This window comes from Notolabrus celidotus, chromosome 2 (genome assembly GCF_009762535.1).
Source record: "Notolabrus celidotus isolate fNotCel1 chromosome 2, fNotCel1.pri, whole genome shotgun sequence".
Classification (NCBI taxonomy): Eukaryota; Metazoa; Chordata; class Actinopteri; order Labriformes; family Labridae; genus Notolabrus; species Notolabrus celidotus.
The window spans coordinates 36,513,316-36,534,573 of NC_048273.1; the positions used below are offsets into that span (position 1 = coordinate 36,513,316).

Here is a 21,258-nt window from a genome sequence, read left to right on the forward strand (position 1 = left end):
CCCAGGAGTTTAGGCAGAAATTCTGACACGAATGCAGTTGGGGACCCTTTCTCAATTTTCTCAAGCAGACCTGTGAATTTAATGTTTTGCCTTCTGGAGCGGCCCTCAAGGTTGTTCAGTTTGGCTTTCAAAAGTTCATTCTGCGTGTAAAGTTCGTCTTAGCCCTTTTCCATCACAGGGGTGGGCCTCATCACCAACAACGATGAGGCCAACTACAGAAAAGAGACGAGCCAACTGGTCCAGTGGTGCAGCGACAACAACCTCTTCCTCAACGTGGGGAAAACCAAAGAGATTGTCGTGGGCTTCAGGAGAGGCCAACAGCAGCACCTCCCACTGACCATCAACAGCGCTGCTGTGGAGAGGGTGAGCAGTACAAAGTTCCTGGGACTGCACATCTCTGATGACCTCTCCTGGACTAACAACACTGCATCGCTGGCCAAGAAGGCTCAAAAACGGCTCTATGTCCTCCACAAACTGAAGAAAGCACAAGTCCCACCCCCCATCATGTTCTCCTTTTACAGAGGTACTATCGAGAGCGTCCTCACTGGCTGCGTCACTGTGTGGTTTGGTGGCTGCACTGCCTCCTGCCAAAAGACTCTGCAGCGCATAGTGAACACAGCCAGCAGGATCATCGGTGCTCCTCTGCCCCCCCTCAGACATTTTCCACACCGGCCTCACCAGCAGAGCCATCAGCATCGCTGGTGACACCTCCCACCCCTACCACTCCCTCTTCAGTCTCCTGCCTTCAGGGAAAAGGTACCGGAGCCTCCAGGCCCGCTCCACCAGACTTTTGAACAGCTTCTTCCACCAGGCTGTCAGGATGCTGAACTCCACTCACTACCTCCCCCCTCTGCCCCCAGGACTGTAAAGGCTGATTTATACTTCTGCGTTGAATCAACGGCGTACCCTACGCCGGGGGTCCGCGTAGCTCCCGTACCTACGCCAATGCCTACGCACGTAGCTGACGTGCACCTCCTCCAAAATGTAACTCCCCGGAGAGCCGACGCGGACCGCAAGCCCTGTGATTGGTCCGCTCGGCGGCTTTGTCTTTCCCGCATTTACAACACTTCCGGGATCCCGGACATCGGCCACACATCGGCCGTGTATTTCATCTCCTCCTCTCTGTTCTTCATGTAATCATGTCTGTATGATAAACAGCAACATGTATCAGCTGTAGATTAACATAACACGCTCTGAATCTCTGTGGAAAAGTAAACAGAGATCGTAGCGGGACCGGAAGCAGGCGACCGGCTATCAGAGAGACCGCACTGCCCTCAGGCGTTTCGGCGGAGAATTGCTGCGCGACACAGACACACCAACGCACAAGTATGTGGGGCTCATGTCCGCGTCAGCCCCTGCTGCGTAGGGGAGACGCAGAAGTATAAATCAACCTTAACACACACACACACACACACACACACACACACACACACACACACACACACACACTACAGTACATACAAGGACTCTACCTCAGCTGCTTTTTGCACATTATTATTTGCATATTATCTTGAATACTGTCTGCACCTTAATATCATTTGCAGTTATCTATTTTCATTTTCATTGTCCATTTTAAACTGTCACTGCACTACCTGCACTGTGTACATATGATGTTTTTTATAGAACTCTATTTTATTATATTTTATTGTATTTTATATTTAAATTTTAGATATTTAAAAGCTGGAAGAGAGAAACAGCATCTCTTTTTCCTGGATGTCTCGTATATACAGTGAAAATTGAATATAAAAACCTTTGAATCTTGAATTAGTGATGCGCGACTCGTGGTCGTCTGGAGTCTCCTCCAAGCGTACCATGCAGGATGAATTGGTGGCGTGGGCAGTTTTTACCTCAGCGAGAGAAGTTCCCAGGTTGACAAACCTTGAGTTGAGCGACTTTTCCATTCGTCTAATGGCCTCAAGGGTGGATGTTGAGTGTTCCTCAAAGGAGTCCCTTTGTTTAGCTGGGCTCGGTATGCCAGTGCTAGCTAGCTCACCTGTTGCGCTGTCTTCTCCACTTTCAAGAAGAGTATCTTGCATCTTTTGGGTCTGTCTCTTGTTTTTAACCATCTCTCAGAGTGATTAGCAGTATTTGACAACGTTAGCGGGTGCAAATAAAGAGAGTTATTTGTTCTAAATTTGGCGAGGGTGGAGGAGCCGAGTGGAAACACACCTCACACCATGGTCTGCTCAGTAGCGCCCCCCAAAAGCTCAAATTTCAATTTCAATTTTTGAATTATAAAATGAAAATCAAATAACCACTCATTTTTTGTTTTTTAATATTCTTTTCCGAAAGGAAAATCCAATGACCAAAACACACACTGACCACCTCTAGTACTTTAAACAAATAATCCAGTTCAAGTTGGTCGAACGCTTTCTCTGCATCGACTGATAAGATAAGATAACATAAGATAAGATAAGATATACTTTATTTGTTCCCCGTTGGGGGAAATTTCTTTTGTTACAGCAGCTTACAACACGGGACAGGGGAATACAACAATGTACTAACATAGTTAAAAAATATAATAACAGTAATAATAAAGCAATGACAAGGGTAAAATAAAATAAAATACAAATAAATAAATACAAATAAAATCAAATCAAATCAAATAAAGTTAAAATAAAATAAAATATGTCAACTATTACAGATCTATACACACTATGTACACTTCTATCTGATAAATAGATAAGGTAAGTTATTGCATGATAAAAATTGCAGCAGGTTATTTAAACAAACATACACAGTATGAAGAACAGTGTGATTCAGATGGATACAGTAGTTATTTGTGAATGTGCCAAGTCACATAGTAACTTCCATGTAGTGATGAAAGATGAGAACAGCTGATTAACGGGACACAGCAGTGCTGGTGTTAAACAGTCTGATTGCAGATGGGATGAAGGACCTGCGGTAGCGCTCCGTCCTGCAGGGTGGGAGTCTCAGTCTGCTGCTGAAGGAGCTGCTCAGGGACCCCACAGTCTCATGCAGGGGGTGAGAGGGATTGTCCATGATGGATGTCAGCTTGGCTAACATCCTCCTCTCACCCACCTCCTCTATGGAGTCCAGAGGACAGCCCAGGACAGAACTGGCCCTCCTGACCAGTCTGTTTAGTCTTTTCCTGTCCCTGTCTGTGCTCCCTGCTCCCCATGCAGACCACTGCATAGAAGAAAGCAGACGCTACCACAGTGTCATAAAATGTCCGTAACAGAGTCCTGCACACTCCGAAGGACCTCAGTCTTCTCACTGCCATTGGTGTTAGATCCTTCTTACATTTTTTTGCATACATGTATCAAAGATATACATGTTCTGGTATTAGTTTTTAAGTCTCTGTTTTGTGTGAATTCTGTTTGATCATGATGAATAACATTTGGTAACATTTGGGCTAGTCTGTTATTTAAAGATTTGGTTTTAATTGTTGTATCGCGATTAAAAAATCCAGTCAGACCTCACTATCTCCAGTCCAGAGTGAGCACACTCATTCGTCTGCACTATCTCCTGTTTACAACATAATTAACCTGCAGCTACAGCTCAGTGTTGGCAAGTGCTTGACCTGTGATGACTGTTTATGGTTCAGGAAAGCTGATAAATATTTGGGAGAGCTACTTTCCCCTGACAGTTTGCTGATGATTTTTTGTGTTAATTAGAAATGTTGTATTTACAAAGGGTTCAGTTGAAAAATCTCTTGTAAAACTGTCTATATGCCAGCCACCCTGAAGTCAAGCCTGACATGATGTGAATTCCAAAATGTCACTTCTGATCAACCATTTAACCGGATGCATCAATCACCAATCAGCCAATCAAACTCCTGCTCTGTACAGATGTTGAGGAGTAAATGCGTCTTGATTCCAGCCGTTAGTGACTCTGGGTGGCTCTACCTTTGCAGGAGCAAAGTCAAAGAGCCATAAACGTGGGCTTGCTGGGAACAACTCCCTTCTTCCTGCTTCAGTGTCGGTAAAGGCAAAGTTCCCTCAGGAGCTGCAGGAGCAAGAGGGGCTTCTCCTACAGGAACAAGGGCTCTCAGGTAAGACTAAGAGCCACACACACACACACACACACACATAACTGTGTGTTTTCATCAAGTATTACAAAATAGCTCATTGGTGTGTTCACATGATTATTTCAATCACTCTCAACTAGACTCGGTTTAAGATCATTCAAAGGTGTGTCTTGACACTGAGTCACCGATATCTGGCTGAGATGATAATACCCAGCAGTGTTCATGTAACAGAAAGTGGCTTATTTTATAGTTTTTAACTTGAAATGTCTCCTGAACTCAACAAGTTCCCTTTTAAGATTGTCTTTTAACTCATCTACATCATGTTTCTTTACATATTTAGCTTAGGATTGGTCTACATTACGTTAGCTTACGTTAGCTGTGAACTATCTGACAGTCATCTTGATTTATTTGAAGATTTAAGTTCATTATTTTTGCTTTAATTTTGCTGAAACTAAATAAAGATTGCCACCTTCTCTACAGAAGTTTCTGCCATGCTGCATTTGAGTAAGGTAAGAAGGAAAAATAAGATAACATTCACGGTGTCCAGATAGTCAAATAAAGAAGTTGGAAGCATTTATTGGGTGGATTTATTTAATACAATGCCTGGTTTCCAAAATTAGGGGGATTTGGTATGGGTGGACTCCGGTGCTGGAGTGCCCATTGGGGCGGAGGTCCAAGTGACCGACACCGGCCAGCTCCAACTGTTGGATGATGAAGGAAAGGTAAAACAGCCAACATGAATCCTCTTCAATCAGATCCATGAAAATATGTGTGACGTAAGATATAATGAGTTCTGTGATGTTACACAAACAGACGCACAAGATCAACAAGAAGACGGAGGGCACCATCCGACCCATGCACCCCACCTCTGTAAAGGGTGTGGAGGACATGATAAGGCTGGGTGATCTGAACGAGGCCGGGCTCCTCAGGAACCTCCTGGTGCGACATAAAGAAGGCATCATCTATGTAGGTTTCCATTCCCTGGATTTTACCCTGAAACGCCTAGTTTTTATGGCGTCCATAACCGGCCGTGGAAATGCTTACTCGCCTGTGCCGTCCCTCGCTGTGAATGGCTTTCTATCTCAGACTTTGCCCTTTATTTTATCACTGTGCTGTTTGTCTCCATAGAGACGAATGAGCCTCTGTTTAAAGAGAACATCTGAGTGTTTCAGTGTGCCACTGCGTCAAAGCTCAACTGTGTCTGCTCACTTATGAATCAGGACATTTTATTGTATATAAACATTAATGCTAAATCCTCTGGCAAAGTCACTGCAGCTGATATTCCTCTGTCTGTCATGTTTTGACATTTTGAATCCAGTGACCCACCTGGAGGACATGTATCTCATGCACTGCAGCCTTGATCAATCTGGGGTTCACTGAGGTCACTGGCTTGATGTTGTGTCACACCATAATAACTCATTCTGTTCACATCTGTCTGCTGTGCTGCTCGCTGTGCGGCTGTGTGTGATGGTGAACATCCCTCTCTGTTTACAGACGTACACAGGCTCCATTCTGGTGGCAGTTAACCCTTACCAGCTGCTGCCCATCTACACCACCGAGCAGATTCACATGTACACAGACCGCCGGCTGGGTGAACTGCCGCCGCACGTCTTCGCCATCGCAGACAGCTGCTTCTTTAACATGCGCCGCAACAAGAAGAACCAGTGCTGTGTGATCAGGTCAGCTTTGTTTGTTTACTTCAGACTGAGGCTGCTTATGGATTCTTAATTATACTGAGTCAAACAGCTGATGGAGGGGAACCTTCATTTATACCTCACACTTTTCAAGAGTACACTGTTCACAACACTGGACAGCTAACTGAAAGCCCACTGAAACATAGAACAGTAGGAAACAGGGGAGAAGAGAGGGGGGAATGACATGCAGCAAAAGGCCAAGGGTCAGATTTTACCTGGACCATCCACTCCAAGGGCCAAAGCCTGATCTAACCCTGAGCTAAACCAGCACCTCATAAATGTAAATCTGCAAGATAATTAATCTTTAAAGTCTGGATTTAGTTCCAGAAATGAAGGAATAAGGTCAAAATGTTATTGTGCCAAGCTGAAGGGTCATCATCAAACTTGTGCATATGTCATTTTCTTGTAAAGTGGAATTACTTCAAATACAAAGCATGCATTTGTGAAAAGCAGCAAACATTATATTCATGTATAGAAAAAAAAAATCAAATGGCAAGACGGACAAACATGAAGAAATACAATAGGTTGGTAAAAAGACATCACAAGACCTGCGTATAAAAGGAAGTAATAAATAAATAAAACTTATATGGCTTATTTCACAATCCGATCTGGATCTGATCCAAACCTTATTGTTTGCAAGTTTGATCTTTAAACAATCCAAGATGACAGTTAGAGGGTTAGGCTTGAATTATAGGCAACATTTCCTTCTTGAGAGTCTGATCTGTATCTGGTCCCAAATGTATCATCCACGACTCAAATCTAGATTTGCTCCAAAATTTCTTGTTAGGTACTTGAGTAAGATCTGGATCCAGTTCAAAATAGCTTGTGTTAGAATCAGACCTGAGCCTGGTCCACTCCTAACTTACACATCCAAAAGTCTGATCTGGATTCTTTTTTTTTAAGTTGTTTTTTTTTGCCAGTCAGATATAGTCCAAAATAAAATGAGTTCTTTACTAAAACCCTTTAAGAATATTTATTAAAGGTGACATATCATGCAAAATTGACTTTTTAATGGTTTTCTACCTTAAATATGTGTCCCTGGCATGTCTACAAACCCCCCGAGAATGAAAAAAATCCATTCTGCCCCTGTAGCATAGCCACATAGCTACATGTTCATAGCTGTAGCTGTGTACCAAGACGCACATCGACATACTGACAAATACAACAACAAGAAACACTAAATCTGTGACCAATCCTTCAGAGAGGTCCTGCTGCCTTTCTGGTAGAGGTCGGTTTTACTCCCCAGGCCTGCAGATTTGAAGATCTTGTGGATGATTTTTATTTATCATGGATAAGTGCTAGCGCTAGTTAGCATAGCCACATAGCTATATGCTCGTAGCTGTGTACCAAGACACACGTCTACATACTGATAAATAAAACAACAAGAAACATTAAATCTGTGACCAATCCTTCAGAAAGGTCCTGCTACAGGCGCCTCTCCGTCAGGATCAGATTCAGAGGGTTGAAGTAATGTGATCTCTGAGCAGCCGTGTATATTCAGCCAACATGTAAACATTAGATCAACGTGCTGGACAGCCGAGACCACATCCACTTCCTGAGGGGGCGTGGTCAGAGGGAAAACAGAGTGTTCTGAGGAGGACTGAAGAAGAGGGTTTTTCAGACATGCCAAAATCTGATTTCAAAGTGTTTTTTTGAGCATAAACTTTAAAGACATGTTTTAGGGACCTCTTACACCAATATATATTGATGAAAAAAGCATGATATGTCACCTTGAAAACCAGAGCAGCAGATTTTTTTCCTTTTCCGTTTTTCCTCTCTAGTGTGATCAAACAGACAAACTGCGCCTACATGAGACCTACCTGAGTGTATTACATCATAGTTACAAACAAATAAGATAATATTATAGAGCTGAAACATTAAGTCTTAGCTGCTTAGCTAAAATTAATGCTTAGCTGTTTGATAAAAAAGGAATCATGCTCTATCTTGATACATGTGTATAAGTTGCTTTCTTGAAGTCAAACTGCTGCAGCTTTTCATGTGTTTTTCTGCACTCTGAGTAATCATAATATCTGACATGACATGGTAAGACTTCTGAATATGTCAGCTTGGGCTTGTCTCACTGCAAATACCTGCTTCTTTGTTTCCCTCATCAGCGGAGAGTCTGGTGCAGGAAAGACTGAGAGCACCAAGCTCATGCTGCAGTTTCTGGCTGCAGTGAGCGGGCAGCACTCCTGGATCGAGCAGCAGATTCTTGAAGCAAACCCCATCCTGGAAGGTGAGACAAAAACACTAAACTTCCTTCTTTATGTGTTTTCATACTTATGTGGATCCTCCTTGTTTATTTTGTTTCCTATGATATGATTTATGATTCCTCCTCAGCCTTTGGAAATGCCAAAACTGTTCGCAATGATAACTCCAGCCGTTTTGGGAAGTACATAGACATCAACTTCACCAAAGGAGGGGCCATAGAGGGGGCCCGAGTCGAGCAGTACCTGCTGGAGAAGTCCAGAGTTTGTCGCCAGGTGAGGAAGATGGTTCACTTTATGTTTTATAAGCACAAACATGATTTGAGATGAATGTTCCTGCTGTAAAGAGCTTGTGTTTTCATGTGAAGGCACCTGAGGAGAGAAACTACCACATCTTTTACTACATGCTGATGGGCATGACGGCCGACCAGAAGAAGATTCTCTCCCTGGGGAGTGCTGCAGAGTACAACTACCTCACTATGGTGCTGAATTACATCTTCTGAAATATGACCCTCTATCTTTAATAATGGATCTTTATGATTAATGTGTGAATCAGAGTTCAAGAGTTGATGATAAGCATTGACTGATGTGATAACGCCCACAGGGTAACTGCACCAGCTGTGAAGGACGGGATGACGTGAAGGAATACGCTCACTTCAGGTCCGCTCTGAAGATCCTCATGTTCACAGAGAACGACTCCTGGGAGATCTCCAAACTGCTCGCCGCCATCCTTCACCTGGGCAACGTCAAATTTGAGAGTAAGAATCCTGTTGTATGAATTCACAGAAGATGATTTTGTCTAATATAAAAACAAAGCAGTATTAAACGAGGATCTGTTCCTTGCATCACCACAGGCACCATAGTGAACAACCTGGAGGGCTGCGAGGTTGGCAAATCATCCCATTTTAACATGGCCAGCCAACTTTTAGAGGTGTGTTTAGTGTTATTTTAAAGATGCACATAAAAGGAGATGAGACTTCCTCCTCTGACCGAGTCTTACCTGTCACTTCAGGTGTCTGCTAAAGAGCTGGAGAAGAGTCTGACTGAGCGCTCCTTCATGACCGCCAGAGAGAGTGTGACCAAACCTCTGACCTCTGACCAGGCCGTGGACGGCAGGGACGCCTTTGTCAAAGTAACATCAGACAACAGCTGTTTGTGTTTTAAATCAGTCAGCACACACGCAGATCATTGAAACAATTAGAGATGTGATGAGATAAATGAACGGGTGACTGCGGCTGTGAAAGACGAAAACTGTCAGTGTCGTTCTGATTAGTCTTCATAAGGCTTCATTTAAGCGTCACCATATTGTGTTCAACACTGTTTTCAGCTTCATCATATGGTTTCTACTTTGACAGCACGCAGCATTTAGTATTCAATCATGTTCACATGTTAAAGGTGACATATCATGCAAAATCGACTCTTTAATGGTTCTCTACCTGAAATATGTTTCCCTGGCATGTCTACAAACCCCCCGAGAATGAAAAAAATCCATTCTGCCCCTGTTCTGATTTCTCCACCTTTCTGTAAATGTGTGTGAAACGAGCCGTTTCAGACTTCAGTGTTTTTGTTACGTAACAACAATATCCGGTCTGTCACGGAGTCAGAGCTCGGAGCTTGTTCAGCACATAGACTGTATAAAATAATACTGAGCCCCTCCCCTGTTTTTCATTACCTGCACAAATGTGTGCTAACAAGGAGCTTAGGAGGGAGGCATGCTAGTTGTAGGATGTCTTAATAAACACAAAGATCGGTTTTACTCTCCACTTCTGCAGATTTGAAGATCTAGTGGATGATTTTTATTTTCCATGGAAAAGTGCTAGCGCTAGTTAGCATAGCTACACAGCTGTAGCTGTAGCTGTGTACCAAGACACACGTCTACATACTGACAAATAAAACAACAAGTAACACAGAATCTGTGACCAATCCTTCAGAAAGGTCCTGCTGCCTTTCTGGCAGAGGTCGGTTTTACTCCCCACGTCTACACATTTGAAGATCTAGTGGATGATTTTTACTTATCATGGATAAGTGCTAGCGCTAGTTAGCATAGCCACATAGCTACATGTCGTAGCTGTAGCTGTGTACCAAGACACACGTCGACATACTGACAAATAAAACAACAAGAAACACAGAATATGTGACCAATCCTTCAGAAAGGTCCCGCTGCCTTTCTGGCAGAGGTCGGTTTTACTCCCCACGTCTGCAGATTTGAAGATCTAGTGGATGATTTTTATTTTGCATGGAAAAGTGCTAGCGCTAGTTAGCATAGCCACATAGCTACATGTTCGTAGCTGTGTACCAAGCCACACGTCTAATAAATAAAGCAACAAGAAACATTAAATCTGTGACCAATCGTTCAGAAAGGTCCTGCTGCAGGCGCCTCTCCATCAGGATCAGATTCAGAGGGTTGAAGTAACGTGGGTCTGTGAGCAGCTGTGTATATTCAGCCAACATGTAAACATTAGATCAACGTGCTGGAGAGCCGAGGGCACATCCACTTCCTGAGGGGGCGTGGTCAGAGAGAAAACAGAGTGTTCTGAGGAGGGCTGAAGAAGAGGGTTTTTCAGGCAGACCAAAATCTGATTTCAAAGTGTTTTTTTGAGCATAAACTTTAAAGACATGTTTTGGGGACCTCTTAGACCAATATATATTGATGAAAAAAGCGTGATATGTCACCTTTAATGTTTAGCATCTTGGACACACCTTCTCAATCAATGGTTTTCATTTAAGGTAATTATTTTCAACATTGTAGATTAATACTGAAGACATCAAAACTATGAAATAATCTGGTTTTGCCATAATCTGGATTACAACAACACAACTGATGGTCTCAAACACATTAAGAAGGCAAGTCATTCTACAAATGAACTCTTGACAAGGCTCATGTGAATTAGAAACCATTCCAGGAGACCACTTCATGAAGCAGACTGAGAGAATACCAAGAGTGTGCAAAGCTGTCATGAAGGAAAAAGGGGGCTACTTTACAGAATCTAAAATATAAAACATATTCTGCTTTTTTTAACACTTTTTTGTTCATTCAATAATTCCATATATGTTCTTTCATAGTTTTGATGTCTTCAGTATTAATCTACAGTGTTGACAATCATTACAATAAATACAAACCCTTGAATGAGAAGGTGTTTCCAAACTTTTGACTAGTAGTGTATGTAAATGTTGGTGTGAAAGTGCATCTAAGCAAATATGAGTATCACGAAAAAGTGGCTCCCAACCAAATATTGAGTGTAAACATGAACATGATTTTTTTTAAATTTGACATTTTTGTATTTTAAACCTTTTTTTGATTGATCTCAGGAAATATTCTCTTAATTTTTAAATACTGGATTTCTGATTTTCACGACATATAACCCATAATCATGAAAATATAAAGATTGTAGTCTTGTTTTTCACTCAGTGTAAACTAAATGTTCAATCAGTGGATTTCTGATAAGCTAAGAGCACCAGACTTAAGTCTTAAAGATTTATCATCTAGCTTTCTTATACATGCCTTTATATTTACGGTGCTATCCAGAGGACACAATCATACGTACCTCTACAGAACCAGAGCCAGTGTCCATATAAATGACATTTAGATCTGCTGTATTGTTTATTCCTTGCAGATAAGGATGCAAAGTGTTAGTAATCTATTCTCCATGTCTTGTTCAGGCCATTTATGGAAGACTCTTCATCTGGGTCGTGGATAAAATCAACGCAGCCGTTTTCAAAACATCTGAAGATGACAAAGATGTCCGACAGTCGATCGGTTTGCTCGACATCTTCGGTTTTGAGAACTTCAACAAAAACAGGTTCAGAGCCGCTCTCAAGACTAAAGATACGATTGTGTTTCTGCTGTGAGATAAAGATCAGACTTTTACCTTCTTTCTTTTCATGCTGTTTGATTTGTCGCAGCTTTGAGCAGCTGTGCATCAACTTTGCCAATGAGCAGCTGCAGCAGTTCTTCGTCAGACATGTTTTCAAGCTGGAGCAGGACGAGTACACCCGAGAAAACATTGTGTGGAAGCACATTGACTACAAAGACAACCAACGCACCCTGGATGTGCTGGCCAGCAAACCTATGAACATGCTGGCTCTGATTGATGAGGAGAGCAGCTTCCCCAAGGTCTGTATCATCCTCGTACCACCTTAAACCCTGATCTTAAACAGCAGAGTGTCTGAACTCTCTTCATCTGTTGGTTTCCAGGGCACAGATACCACCATGCTCCAAAAGATGAATCAAGTCCACGGGAAGGGAGGCATCTATATTCCCCCCAAGAACAACTATGAGACGCAGTTTGGAGTCCAGCATTTTGCTGGAGTGGTCTACTACGACTCAAAAGGTACCTTTCAAGCTTTAAAAACTACAAACCGTTCTTGTTTCCTGTGTTCAAACTTGATGTTCTTATTTTATATGGGTTTTTTTAAGGTTTCCTTGAGAAGAACCGTGACGCCCTCAGCACAGATCTGATTCAACTGATGGAGACCTCCACCAATAAACTCCTCAAGCAGGTGTTTCAGAGTGAGCTGTCATCCGGTACCATCAAGAGCAAAGTCAAAGCCAAGATGATCACCATCACCACAGCCAGCAACAGCATCCGGGTCAGTGCAGCCTCAAGTTTCAGCAACACGCTCAGAAATATGATAAAAATGTTGTTCTTGTTGTTTATCACTCACACTGTGGCTTATGTTTGTGTCTGACAGCAAGCGCCTGATAACAAGAAGCGTGCACCAACTCTGACCGGTCAGTTCCGCCAGTCTCTGGAGTCCCTGATGAAAACACTGTTCGCGTGTCAGCCCTATTTCATACGCTGCATCAAACCCAACGACTTCAAGAAGCCCCTGGTGAGAGAAAGAAACTGTTCACTCACAAAACATGCCAAATGAGAATAAGAGAATGTGGTGCAAGTTAAACTTCTTTGTCTCAGCTGTTTGACAGAGAGCTGTGCATGCGTCAGCTCCGTTACTCTGGTATGATGGAGACCATCAGGATCCGTAAAGCTGGATACCCCGTACGCTACACCTTCCAGGAGTTTCTGGATCGCTACCGTGTTCTCCTGAAAACTTCCCTCTGTGATCCCAAAAAAGTGAGTCTGAGGTTTGACTGTGATCATTTTGAGTCTGATACCCTCCTCTCTTTCACATCATTCTCATGTTTGTGTTTGTGTCTTGTTTATCTGCTCTCACAGGAAAGCAAAGAGAAATGCTGCGAGAGCATTTGTGAAAATGTGCTGGCTGGAGAGGGAGACTGGAAGACGGGCAAGACAAAGATATTCCTCAAGGTGCTTACATTTTCAAGAACATGCTCTGAATATGTGTTCCTGTATTTTATCTTGTGCGCTGCATACTTACTGAAAAATGTTGAATACATGTGCACAGATAAATAAGTCTGTCTCTTACAAGAAGACTTCCATTGCATTCAGCGGTGTCAACCTCACGCAGTTTCTACACTGCAAAACAGGGTAGTTTAAATATAGGATGAAAACAACTTAATTCAAGGTGAACATTTCTTAAAACTAGTGAAATGATCTGTCCATGCAGCAAGTTAATTTTGCTTGAAAAGAAATCTTAAAATGAGATTGTTAAATCTAGAAATAAGCAGGCTCTGAAAAGTATTAAAAAGGGTTGAAATAAGTAGAATATACTGATTTTCAGCTCAAACTACTTGAAAACAAACTTCCTACAGCACAGTTAGAAGTGACATATACTGAATATAAGCAAAGAAAATCTCATTTATTTATTTTGTATACTTAATTTGAGCAAATGAAGGTCTGGGGACAAGAAAAACAACACCAAGTAAAAAATGACTCACTATTACAAAACTATGATTACGTTGCTTCTTGATATAAGCTGGCTCATCTTAAAATAAACCCTAATCCATTTTAAAACTAAATCTAAAATCCTTAAACCAGGTCTTATTCTTAGAATTTACCTCTTAAATGTTTCTACAGAAACCACAACAGCAAGCTGGATTACTGGCAACATTTAATACATGTCAGGATTAACAACATATAACATCAAGAACATATTAATAGTGGCTCAGGGTTGATGCATACTTCAAGACATTTGAAACAGTCTTTAGAGCCAAACCAAAATAAATATATCACCATACAGCAGAACTATGAGCAATCAATAAGATACAAGCTGAACTGTGTCTTGAATAGAAGCCTTATGTGTTATTCTTAAATCAAGAAACTTGAAGTTGTTACTCAATGTTGAAACAAGTTTTATTTTAATGAGACTTTAGGTGAGACAACCAATGTAGCTTATTTTAACAGTCAGTCACTCAATTTAAGATTCCCAGACTAACTGAGACAAAAAGACATGTTCATAATCAATTTAACATTCAACCATACATACAAAGATTACACACAAGTAAAGAACTCTAAAAACAAAGTCATTCATCTAACATGTCTCAATCTAAGAATTCAAATCTTGGCAAGTCTCAAATTATTTGCAGTGTATCCTGCTGCTGCTGCCCGTACAATCTCTGCTGGTCACTTGTTGTCTTCCATTGAGGAGTCTCTTTAATCAAATCAGCTCAACACAAGGTTTATTTACTTCATAGTACACCACTGTGTTCTTTGAATGCATGATTGTAACCTAACAAGGGAGAAAAGATGTTAGAAAGTGGTGCAGCTAGGCTGGACCACCTCGCTTTACATCCAGCATTCTTTGCAATTGTAAAACAATGAAACACAACAGAATACCTCTGTCTGCATTTCATACTGGAGTCTATTACCACTGCTGTAAAGGATGCAGTTCACTTTAACGTCTTATGCTCATATAAATAATTTTACGGTAAAGGTGAAATTAGAGGCCAGAACCACCTGTAAAGATTTACTCAGAGAATTATGTTTCTCTGTTTGTTTTGTAGAAGTTTCCTGTTAGTTATTAATAGTATAACTTGTATAATGTATAAGTGAATGAGTAAAATTAAATTATTAAAGTCCCCAAATTAAAATAAAGTTTTAATCATTCAAAAAAGCTAAAATCATGAAGCTTTCATTTCCTAAAACTCAAAACAAACTGGATTTGAGAAGCTACAACAGAGGTGATGTGCATCCTGGAGAGGTTGAGTGGTTGTTAGATTTCATTCTTTTTAAAATGTGACTTTTTGTGATTGTCTGATTTGTTCTTTAGTGCTCATCAGGTTATATATATCTGATATCATGTGCTGCAGGACACATCGGTAGAAACTTTAAACAATGTCTGAAATTGGTTTATTTTCTCTATCAGGTCCTCTGTTCCTTAAAGATATGAATTGAAGTAAATATAAAAACCCTTCTGTTTTCTTCCAGGACTTCCATGACACCATGCTCGAGCTGGAACGAATGAAAGAACTGAACGACAAAGCACTTCTGATCCAGAAAGTCCTGAGAGGCTTCAAATACAGGTACGAGACAAAAGCTTCAAAAGAACATCGTTTTTCAAGTTATTTTTAGACCATTTATTAATCGACATGAACAAAAACTATTTGGTCTACACCGTGTTCCAAATTATTATGCAAGTTGAATTTTTGTGAGCATTTTAAAAACTATGTCAAAAGTCAGATGATGAATATATTTCTTCAACTGTGTGGTTAAAACGAAGTTTTTCAAAGTACGCCAGCTGTATTTTTAATTAAATGCAGAATCTGCAGAAATGAGCGTGCCAAATTATTATGCAAGTTGGTGATAAGAGCATATAACTTGTGAAAATTTAAAACTAGGCACCATTTTAAATGTTCTATTGATTGAAAATAATAATATTTACTACAACTGTATTCAAACTTCAACAAAAACTACAGCTTTACATTTGTGTACAAAATAAAACTGTTAATGTCTTTGAAACATTTCAAATCTGACGTGTTTCTCAAATATCCAATATAACCTCCTTTTCTTTCAGTGAGGGTCAGAGGTCACTGTAAACTGATTTAGTTTCTGATGACTTCTCTGCTGACTCTGTGAACTGCACCTTGTATGGCTTTCCAAAGATACTCTTTGAGCTGTATTTCTTGCCATCACTGTAAATTATCTTCTTCAGTATTGACCACAAGTTCTCAGTCGGGTTGAGATCAGGTGAGCAGGCAGGCAGTCCATGAGGCAATCCTATTTTGTATTTTTCCTGCATGGAGGAAAAGACATTCAGCTAAAGTGAAAAAGATGCTAGTGTTCATGCATGAGCACAATGCACCGTCACATGCCTCACGTTATTCCCAGGACAGGACGGCATCTGAGGGCTTTAAAGAGGATCGCCTCATGAACTGGCCTGCCTGCTCACCCGATCTCAACCCAACTGAGAATCACATTAATAATAAAGAAGATGATTTACAGTGATGGTGAGAAATACAGCTCAAAGAGCATCTTTTGAAAAATCATACAAGGTACAGCTCACAGAGTCAGCAGAGAAGTCATCATAAACTAAATCAGTTTACAGTGACCTCTGACCCTCACTGAAAGAAAAGGAGGTTATATTGGACATTAGAGAAACACGTCAGATTTTAAATGTTTCAAAGACATTAACAGTTTTATTTTGTACACAAATGTAAAGAAAACAGTTGTTTTTGTTGAAGTTTGAAAACAGTTGTAGTAAATATTATTTTCAATCAATAGAACATTAAAAATGGTGCCTAGTTTTTAATTTTCACAAGTTATATGCTCTTATCACCAGCTTGGATAATAATTTGGTACACTCATTTCTGCAGATTCTGCATTTATTTAAAAATACAGCCAATGTAATTTGAAAAGCATCATTTTAACCACACAGTTAAAAAAATATATTCACTATCTGACTTCCTAACAAATTTGAAAACGACTGTTGACATAGTTTTTAAAATGTTCACAAAAATGCAACTTTCATAATAATTTGGAACACTGTGTAGTTGATCTCTTTATAATTTACTTCCTACCTGTATTTAGTGGTTGTTTGAAATAAGAGAGAGCTGGCATCAACTTGAGGATACAGATATTTCTAAACCAGTGATGACAGGAATAAATCAGAGCAGAAATGTAACTCTGTTGAAAAGCTGCAAGAGGGAATTAACATTTTTGTGTCATTCTGTTTGTAGATGTAAAGATGAGCGTTAGTATCTAAGATGCAAACTCTTGCGCTGTTTATGAACTTTAGTTTAGCTTTGTTTGTTTGTTTGTTTGTTTGTTTGTTTGTTTGTTTGTTTGTTTGTTTGTATAGTTGATGGTAGTTTAGAAGTTAAATGTTTGCCTAACAGTATACATCCTGAAAAAAGATGTAGAGGTATATGAAGTTTCAGCCTACACCTGCATTAGTCAGTAAATGATTGATCATCAATTTGTATTAATCCCTCAATGGGTGTTATTTGTTTTTACTTGGTTGATAGCTTCAGTGTTTTTCTGGTGGGGAGAATATGTTAGTGCATACAGAGATAAACTTTTTCCACGACTACACGATTCCCGCTGTCACCACCACGATTTCTTCTTCTTAACATGTTTGTGGTTGATTCCCTCTGAAGGAGACAGTTCCTGCGGAAGAAGGCGGCTGCTCTTGTCATTCAGAAACACTGGAGAGGACACAAAGGCAGAAAGCTCTACAAAGTGGTGAGTCCCTGTTTGGTGTAACATTAGCAGAGTGAAGATCCAGACCTGACATCCAGCTCACCTCGTCACTTGTGATCTAACTCCAGGTCCAGCTGGGCTTCGCCAGACTGCAGGCTCAGGTTCGCTCTCGCCAGCTTCACTTCCAGTACAAGAGGAAGCGCGAGGCGACGGTCGTGCTGCAGACTCAGATCAGAGGATACCTGGCCAGGAAGGAGTGGAAGCGCAAGAGAGACGCTGTGATCCTCCTGCAGGCGCACACCAGGGGAGGGCTGGCCAGAAAGGCTCTCAGGAAGATGAAGAGAGACGTAAGTCAAAGTGCAAACAAGTACTCCTTTATGAGGTACAGCAGTGGATGTAACACACCCCTGTCACATAAATACAAATAATCTGTCATGATCACAATGTTACTTATAGTCTTTTTAAAGGCTTAAACAATACTTTTTAGCTTTTTTAAGATTATGTTTTGGGCTTTTGATGCCTGTACTGAGAGGGTTTGACAGTAGGTTATAATTTCTTAGAATAAGCTCAATTAAATAGTAGATCAGCAAGGGCTGACCCTGTTGAAGATGTACAAAATTACTGGGAGAAATGATCTGAAATGTTCTAAATGTCAGCATCACACAGATTACATCACTCAGATGTTTCTGTGTGATCCTTCAGCAAAACATTACCAACATTTTCTCTGTTATTTGAGCTACTTTATACTATTTCCATGTAATAGGTCTCATGTGGGATACTGTATCAGCAGCCTGTGCTTCAGTAACTTCTTAGAGTGTGTATCAACAAGGCACTCCGGCCTTGTCAGCTCTAGTAGAGCCAGACTGTCAGATTTAAATGTCTGATTTTAAAGTTTAAGAAAGAATATTTATTTGATTTCTATACCCCTAAGCAACTGTTGCAAATAAAAAGAAATTATGCCTGTTTTTTTTACCTAATAAAGGAATTAAAAGACATTTAGCAGGCAGGACTGATCTCCTCTATGTCGTCTTCTTTCAGCGTATCCTCTCTGCTAAAGACAAAGAAGCAGAGCGGATGGCCGCCATGGCGAAGCAGAAGCACTTGGAAGAGGTGCTGAAGCAGAAGAAGGAGAATGAGGCCAGAGCTCATGCTGAGTCGGTCAACGACCAGGAGTTGGTCGAACGCATGTTTGAATTCCTGCCCGAAACAGTCGGAGGGCAGGAGGGGCAAGCACCTGTGGGATACGAGGTCTGAGTCAGACGTTCTGCTCATGCTGTGCTCTGTTTACAGTCACGTAGAGTCACTCACTGAATGTTTGAACCTTTTCAGAAATTTGAGGGGATGATCACAGAGGAGATAGACATCGATGAGTTCCCCTTCGAGGCTGAGCTCCCTGAAGAGGACTACGATGACCTGGATGAGTACTCTTTCTCCAAATTTGCCTCCATGTACTTCCAGGGAGCAGCCACCTCCACCCACATCCGCCAGAGGCTCAGACAGCCACTGCTTTACCACGAAGATGAAGGAGATGTTCTGGTGCTTCAGTTGGACCTCTTTTAGTCATCATTCACACCGCTCTTGTGTTTGTTTCATGAAGTCATCATGGTGATTTGTTTTTATTCCCAGGCCTCCCTCACAGTGTGGTGGATCATCCTGAGGTTCATGGGAGACCTCCCTGAGCCAAAGAAGCAGGTGAGAGCACAAGGCGCCCCGGCACAGGAGCGCTTTCTGCCGCAGGACCTGCTCTCCAGAAAGGACAGACGACTCAGCCACATGGTGGGCCTGGATCAGGTAAGCGTCCACACAAGTCAAGTCTGTGAATTTATTCTTATAAACATATTATTAAAGGCTTTAAGATGTTACATGTGACTGTTTCAGAGGGTACTAAGGAACAAAAAAGAGACAAAGCCTTCACCAGTTCCTGAGGAGCCCGCACCAAACAGGAAGGGCTCCATTTTTACTGACCTCCTGACGAGAAACAGGAAAGCATCTGCAGTGCCGAGTGAGACAGCTCAAAACCCAAGGGCTTACACCGTCCCAGAAGGAAGCCCCCGAGGAAGCCCCCGAGCAAGAAAGGGGTCCACATTTACTGACCTGCTAACCAGGAACAGAAAAGCATCCACCATTCAAGACAGCGGGATCCCAAAACCCGCTCCGGGTGCAAGAAAACCCTCGATCATCATGGAGGAGGTGAGTGTCAGCCTGAACCCTGTTTGGACTTTGTGTTGCTGTGAAGTTATATTTAATATCTTGATGTTTATTGCATTGTTTCTTTTAGTCAGATGATCTGACTGAGGTGGCTAAGCCTCCCACCCTGCAGACTGTGCAGGAGGACAGTGACGTCATGATCGGAGAAGGACCGACTCTGGACCGGCCGCTGACGTCTTTAGAGAAACTCCACATCATCGTTGGATACGCTATCGTCAGACATGACCTCAGGTAACAGAAACTGTTCAATACTTACATTCAAGAATCCTCTTCTGTGTTCTCCTCTTATAAATATTTCCGTGCAGGGATGAGATTTACTCTCAGATCTGCAAGCAGCTTCAGGAAAACAACAATCGCAACAGCTACTTCCGTGGTTGGATCCTGCTGTCTCTCTGTCTGGGAATCTTCCCTCCGAGCGAGCGCTTCACGAGAGTAAGAGCATCACTTCGATATCTCCAGTCTCATTCACTGTGTGCTGCACGCTCTGGTGGTTTAGAGGAGAGAAAATAGTGTCTATCAGAATATGAACAAGTGTGAAACCTCAGCTCAATTTACAGTTATGATCATTTTTAGTTTCTCTTCATCAGTCAGTGTTTAAGTCCACTGACATGAGAGTACAAAAGAAATACATGTCAGAGTCAGGCTTTAAACATTGATAGTAGATGATGACCAAGTTATGTTCTCGTCTGACCACATCTTAAGAATCAGTTTCTCAAAACTCATATGGAGCATCAGCAGCAGGATCCACTGAAATGCAATATAAGACAGACAATGTGAAAGGATGTAGCTGCATTTTATAGAAGCATAAAAACTATTTTTCATTCTTTGTATCACCAAAAAAATACAGTTTATTTAAAGTTAAGGCTTCATCACAAACAAAATGTTAAATAATCACAGCGTTTGAACCCACTGCTCTTCATCTTATGATCATTTTTTGATAAATGTGAAACACACAACATATCTATATGTATTCTTTGCACTCACATAGGTTGAGGAGCATGAAAATGGCAGGTGTGATCAAATATGAAAAATGCTCCAGAAAAATGGCAAAACTTGTTTTCTATTTTGTGCTACTGTTTGTAATTACCCTGCACCTCCGGGATGGGCCTGTAACATAGACTGTAAAAAATATGGACGTAGTATCCGTGACGTCACCCATCTGTTTCTGAAGAGCTGTTTTGAGACCAATCGGCTGCGGCAGCCATATTGCTTCTGTCGAGCCAGTGTGACGTAAAGAGGCGGGCTTTGAGCCTCCTAGCCAACAGCTGCAGTGTTCCTGCAGGCAGCTGTGCCTCTCATTGGAAGACTAGTAATCTCAATATCTTCTAAATTACCGAATTAGAAAAAAATTCACCCCCCTCACAGTGAGAGGAAATCGAGAAATTAGCTATTCAGACTCATCTTTTGTACCAGGCTGTAAACATGTTTATTAATTATGTTTATTTACTCATATTTTTAGACAGGAGGTTGCCGCTTGGCCTGTAACCACCCTTCTTTACAGAGACACCCAAACAAATGACTTACAATGTTACAATGTCATTTAGCAGATGCTTTTATCCAAAGTGACGTACATACGAGAACAAGAACAACACAAGCAAAGATCTAGACAAGAGGAAACAAGATCAGTAAGAGTAACAAAGTGCTTCAAGTCCATTTGG

At 41.3% G+C, this 21,258-nt stretch overlaps 1 protein-coding gene across 1 annotated transcript in view; it reads left to right on the top strand.

Moving 5' to 3' along the window:
• Nucleotides 1-3,909: 3,909 nt before the first annotated feature.
• The window catches only part of LOC117825303 (unconventional myosin-VIIa), a 34,457-nt gene continuing 17,108 nt past the window's right edge, over nt 3,910-21,258 (top strand). Inside the window, exons 1-27 of the mRNA XM_034701069.1 lie at nt 3,910-4,015; nt 4,472-4,500; nt 4,612-4,713; nt 4,805-4,957; nt 5,486-5,670; nt 7,800-7,921; nt 8,026-8,168; nt 8,261-8,374; nt 8,497-8,650; nt 8,747-8,823; nt 8,905-9,024; nt 11,553-11,692; nt 11,796-12,006; nt 12,088-12,223; nt 12,310-12,482; nt 12,585-12,725; nt 12,809-12,967; nt 13,070-13,162; nt 15,182-15,276; nt 17,350-17,434; nt 17,521-17,739; nt 18,431-18,640; nt 18,722-18,928; nt 19,019-19,183; nt 19,271-19,582; nt 19,671-19,831; nt 19,906-20,032. Of these exons, the coding sequence (XP_034556960.1) occupies nt 4,483-4,500; nt 4,612-4,713; nt 4,805-4,957; nt 5,486-5,670; nt 7,800-7,921; nt 8,026-8,168; nt 8,261-8,374; nt 8,497-8,650; nt 8,747-8,823; nt 8,905-9,024; nt 11,553-11,692; nt 11,796-12,006; nt 12,088-12,223; nt 12,310-12,482; nt 12,585-12,725; nt 12,809-12,967; nt 13,070-13,162; nt 15,182-15,276; nt 17,350-17,434; nt 17,521-17,739; nt 18,431-18,640; nt 18,722-18,928; nt 19,019-19,183; nt 19,271-19,582; nt 19,671-19,831; nt 19,906-20,032 (3,822 nt within the window). The 5' untranslated portion in view covers nt 3,910-4,015; nt 4,472-4,482. The remainder of the gene's footprint in view (nt 4,016-4,471; nt 4,501-4,611; nt 4,714-4,804; nt 4,958-5,485; nt 5,671-7,799; nt 7,922-8,025; nt 8,169-8,260; nt 8,375-8,496; nt 8,651-8,746; nt 8,824-8,904; nt 9,025-11,552; nt 11,693-11,795; nt 12,007-12,087; nt 12,224-12,309; nt 12,483-12,584; nt 12,726-12,808; nt 12,968-13,069; nt 13,163-15,181; nt 15,277-17,349; nt 17,435-17,520; nt 17,740-18,430; nt 18,641-18,721; nt 18,929-19,018; nt 19,184-19,270; nt 19,583-19,670; nt 19,832-19,905; nt 20,033-21,258) is intronic.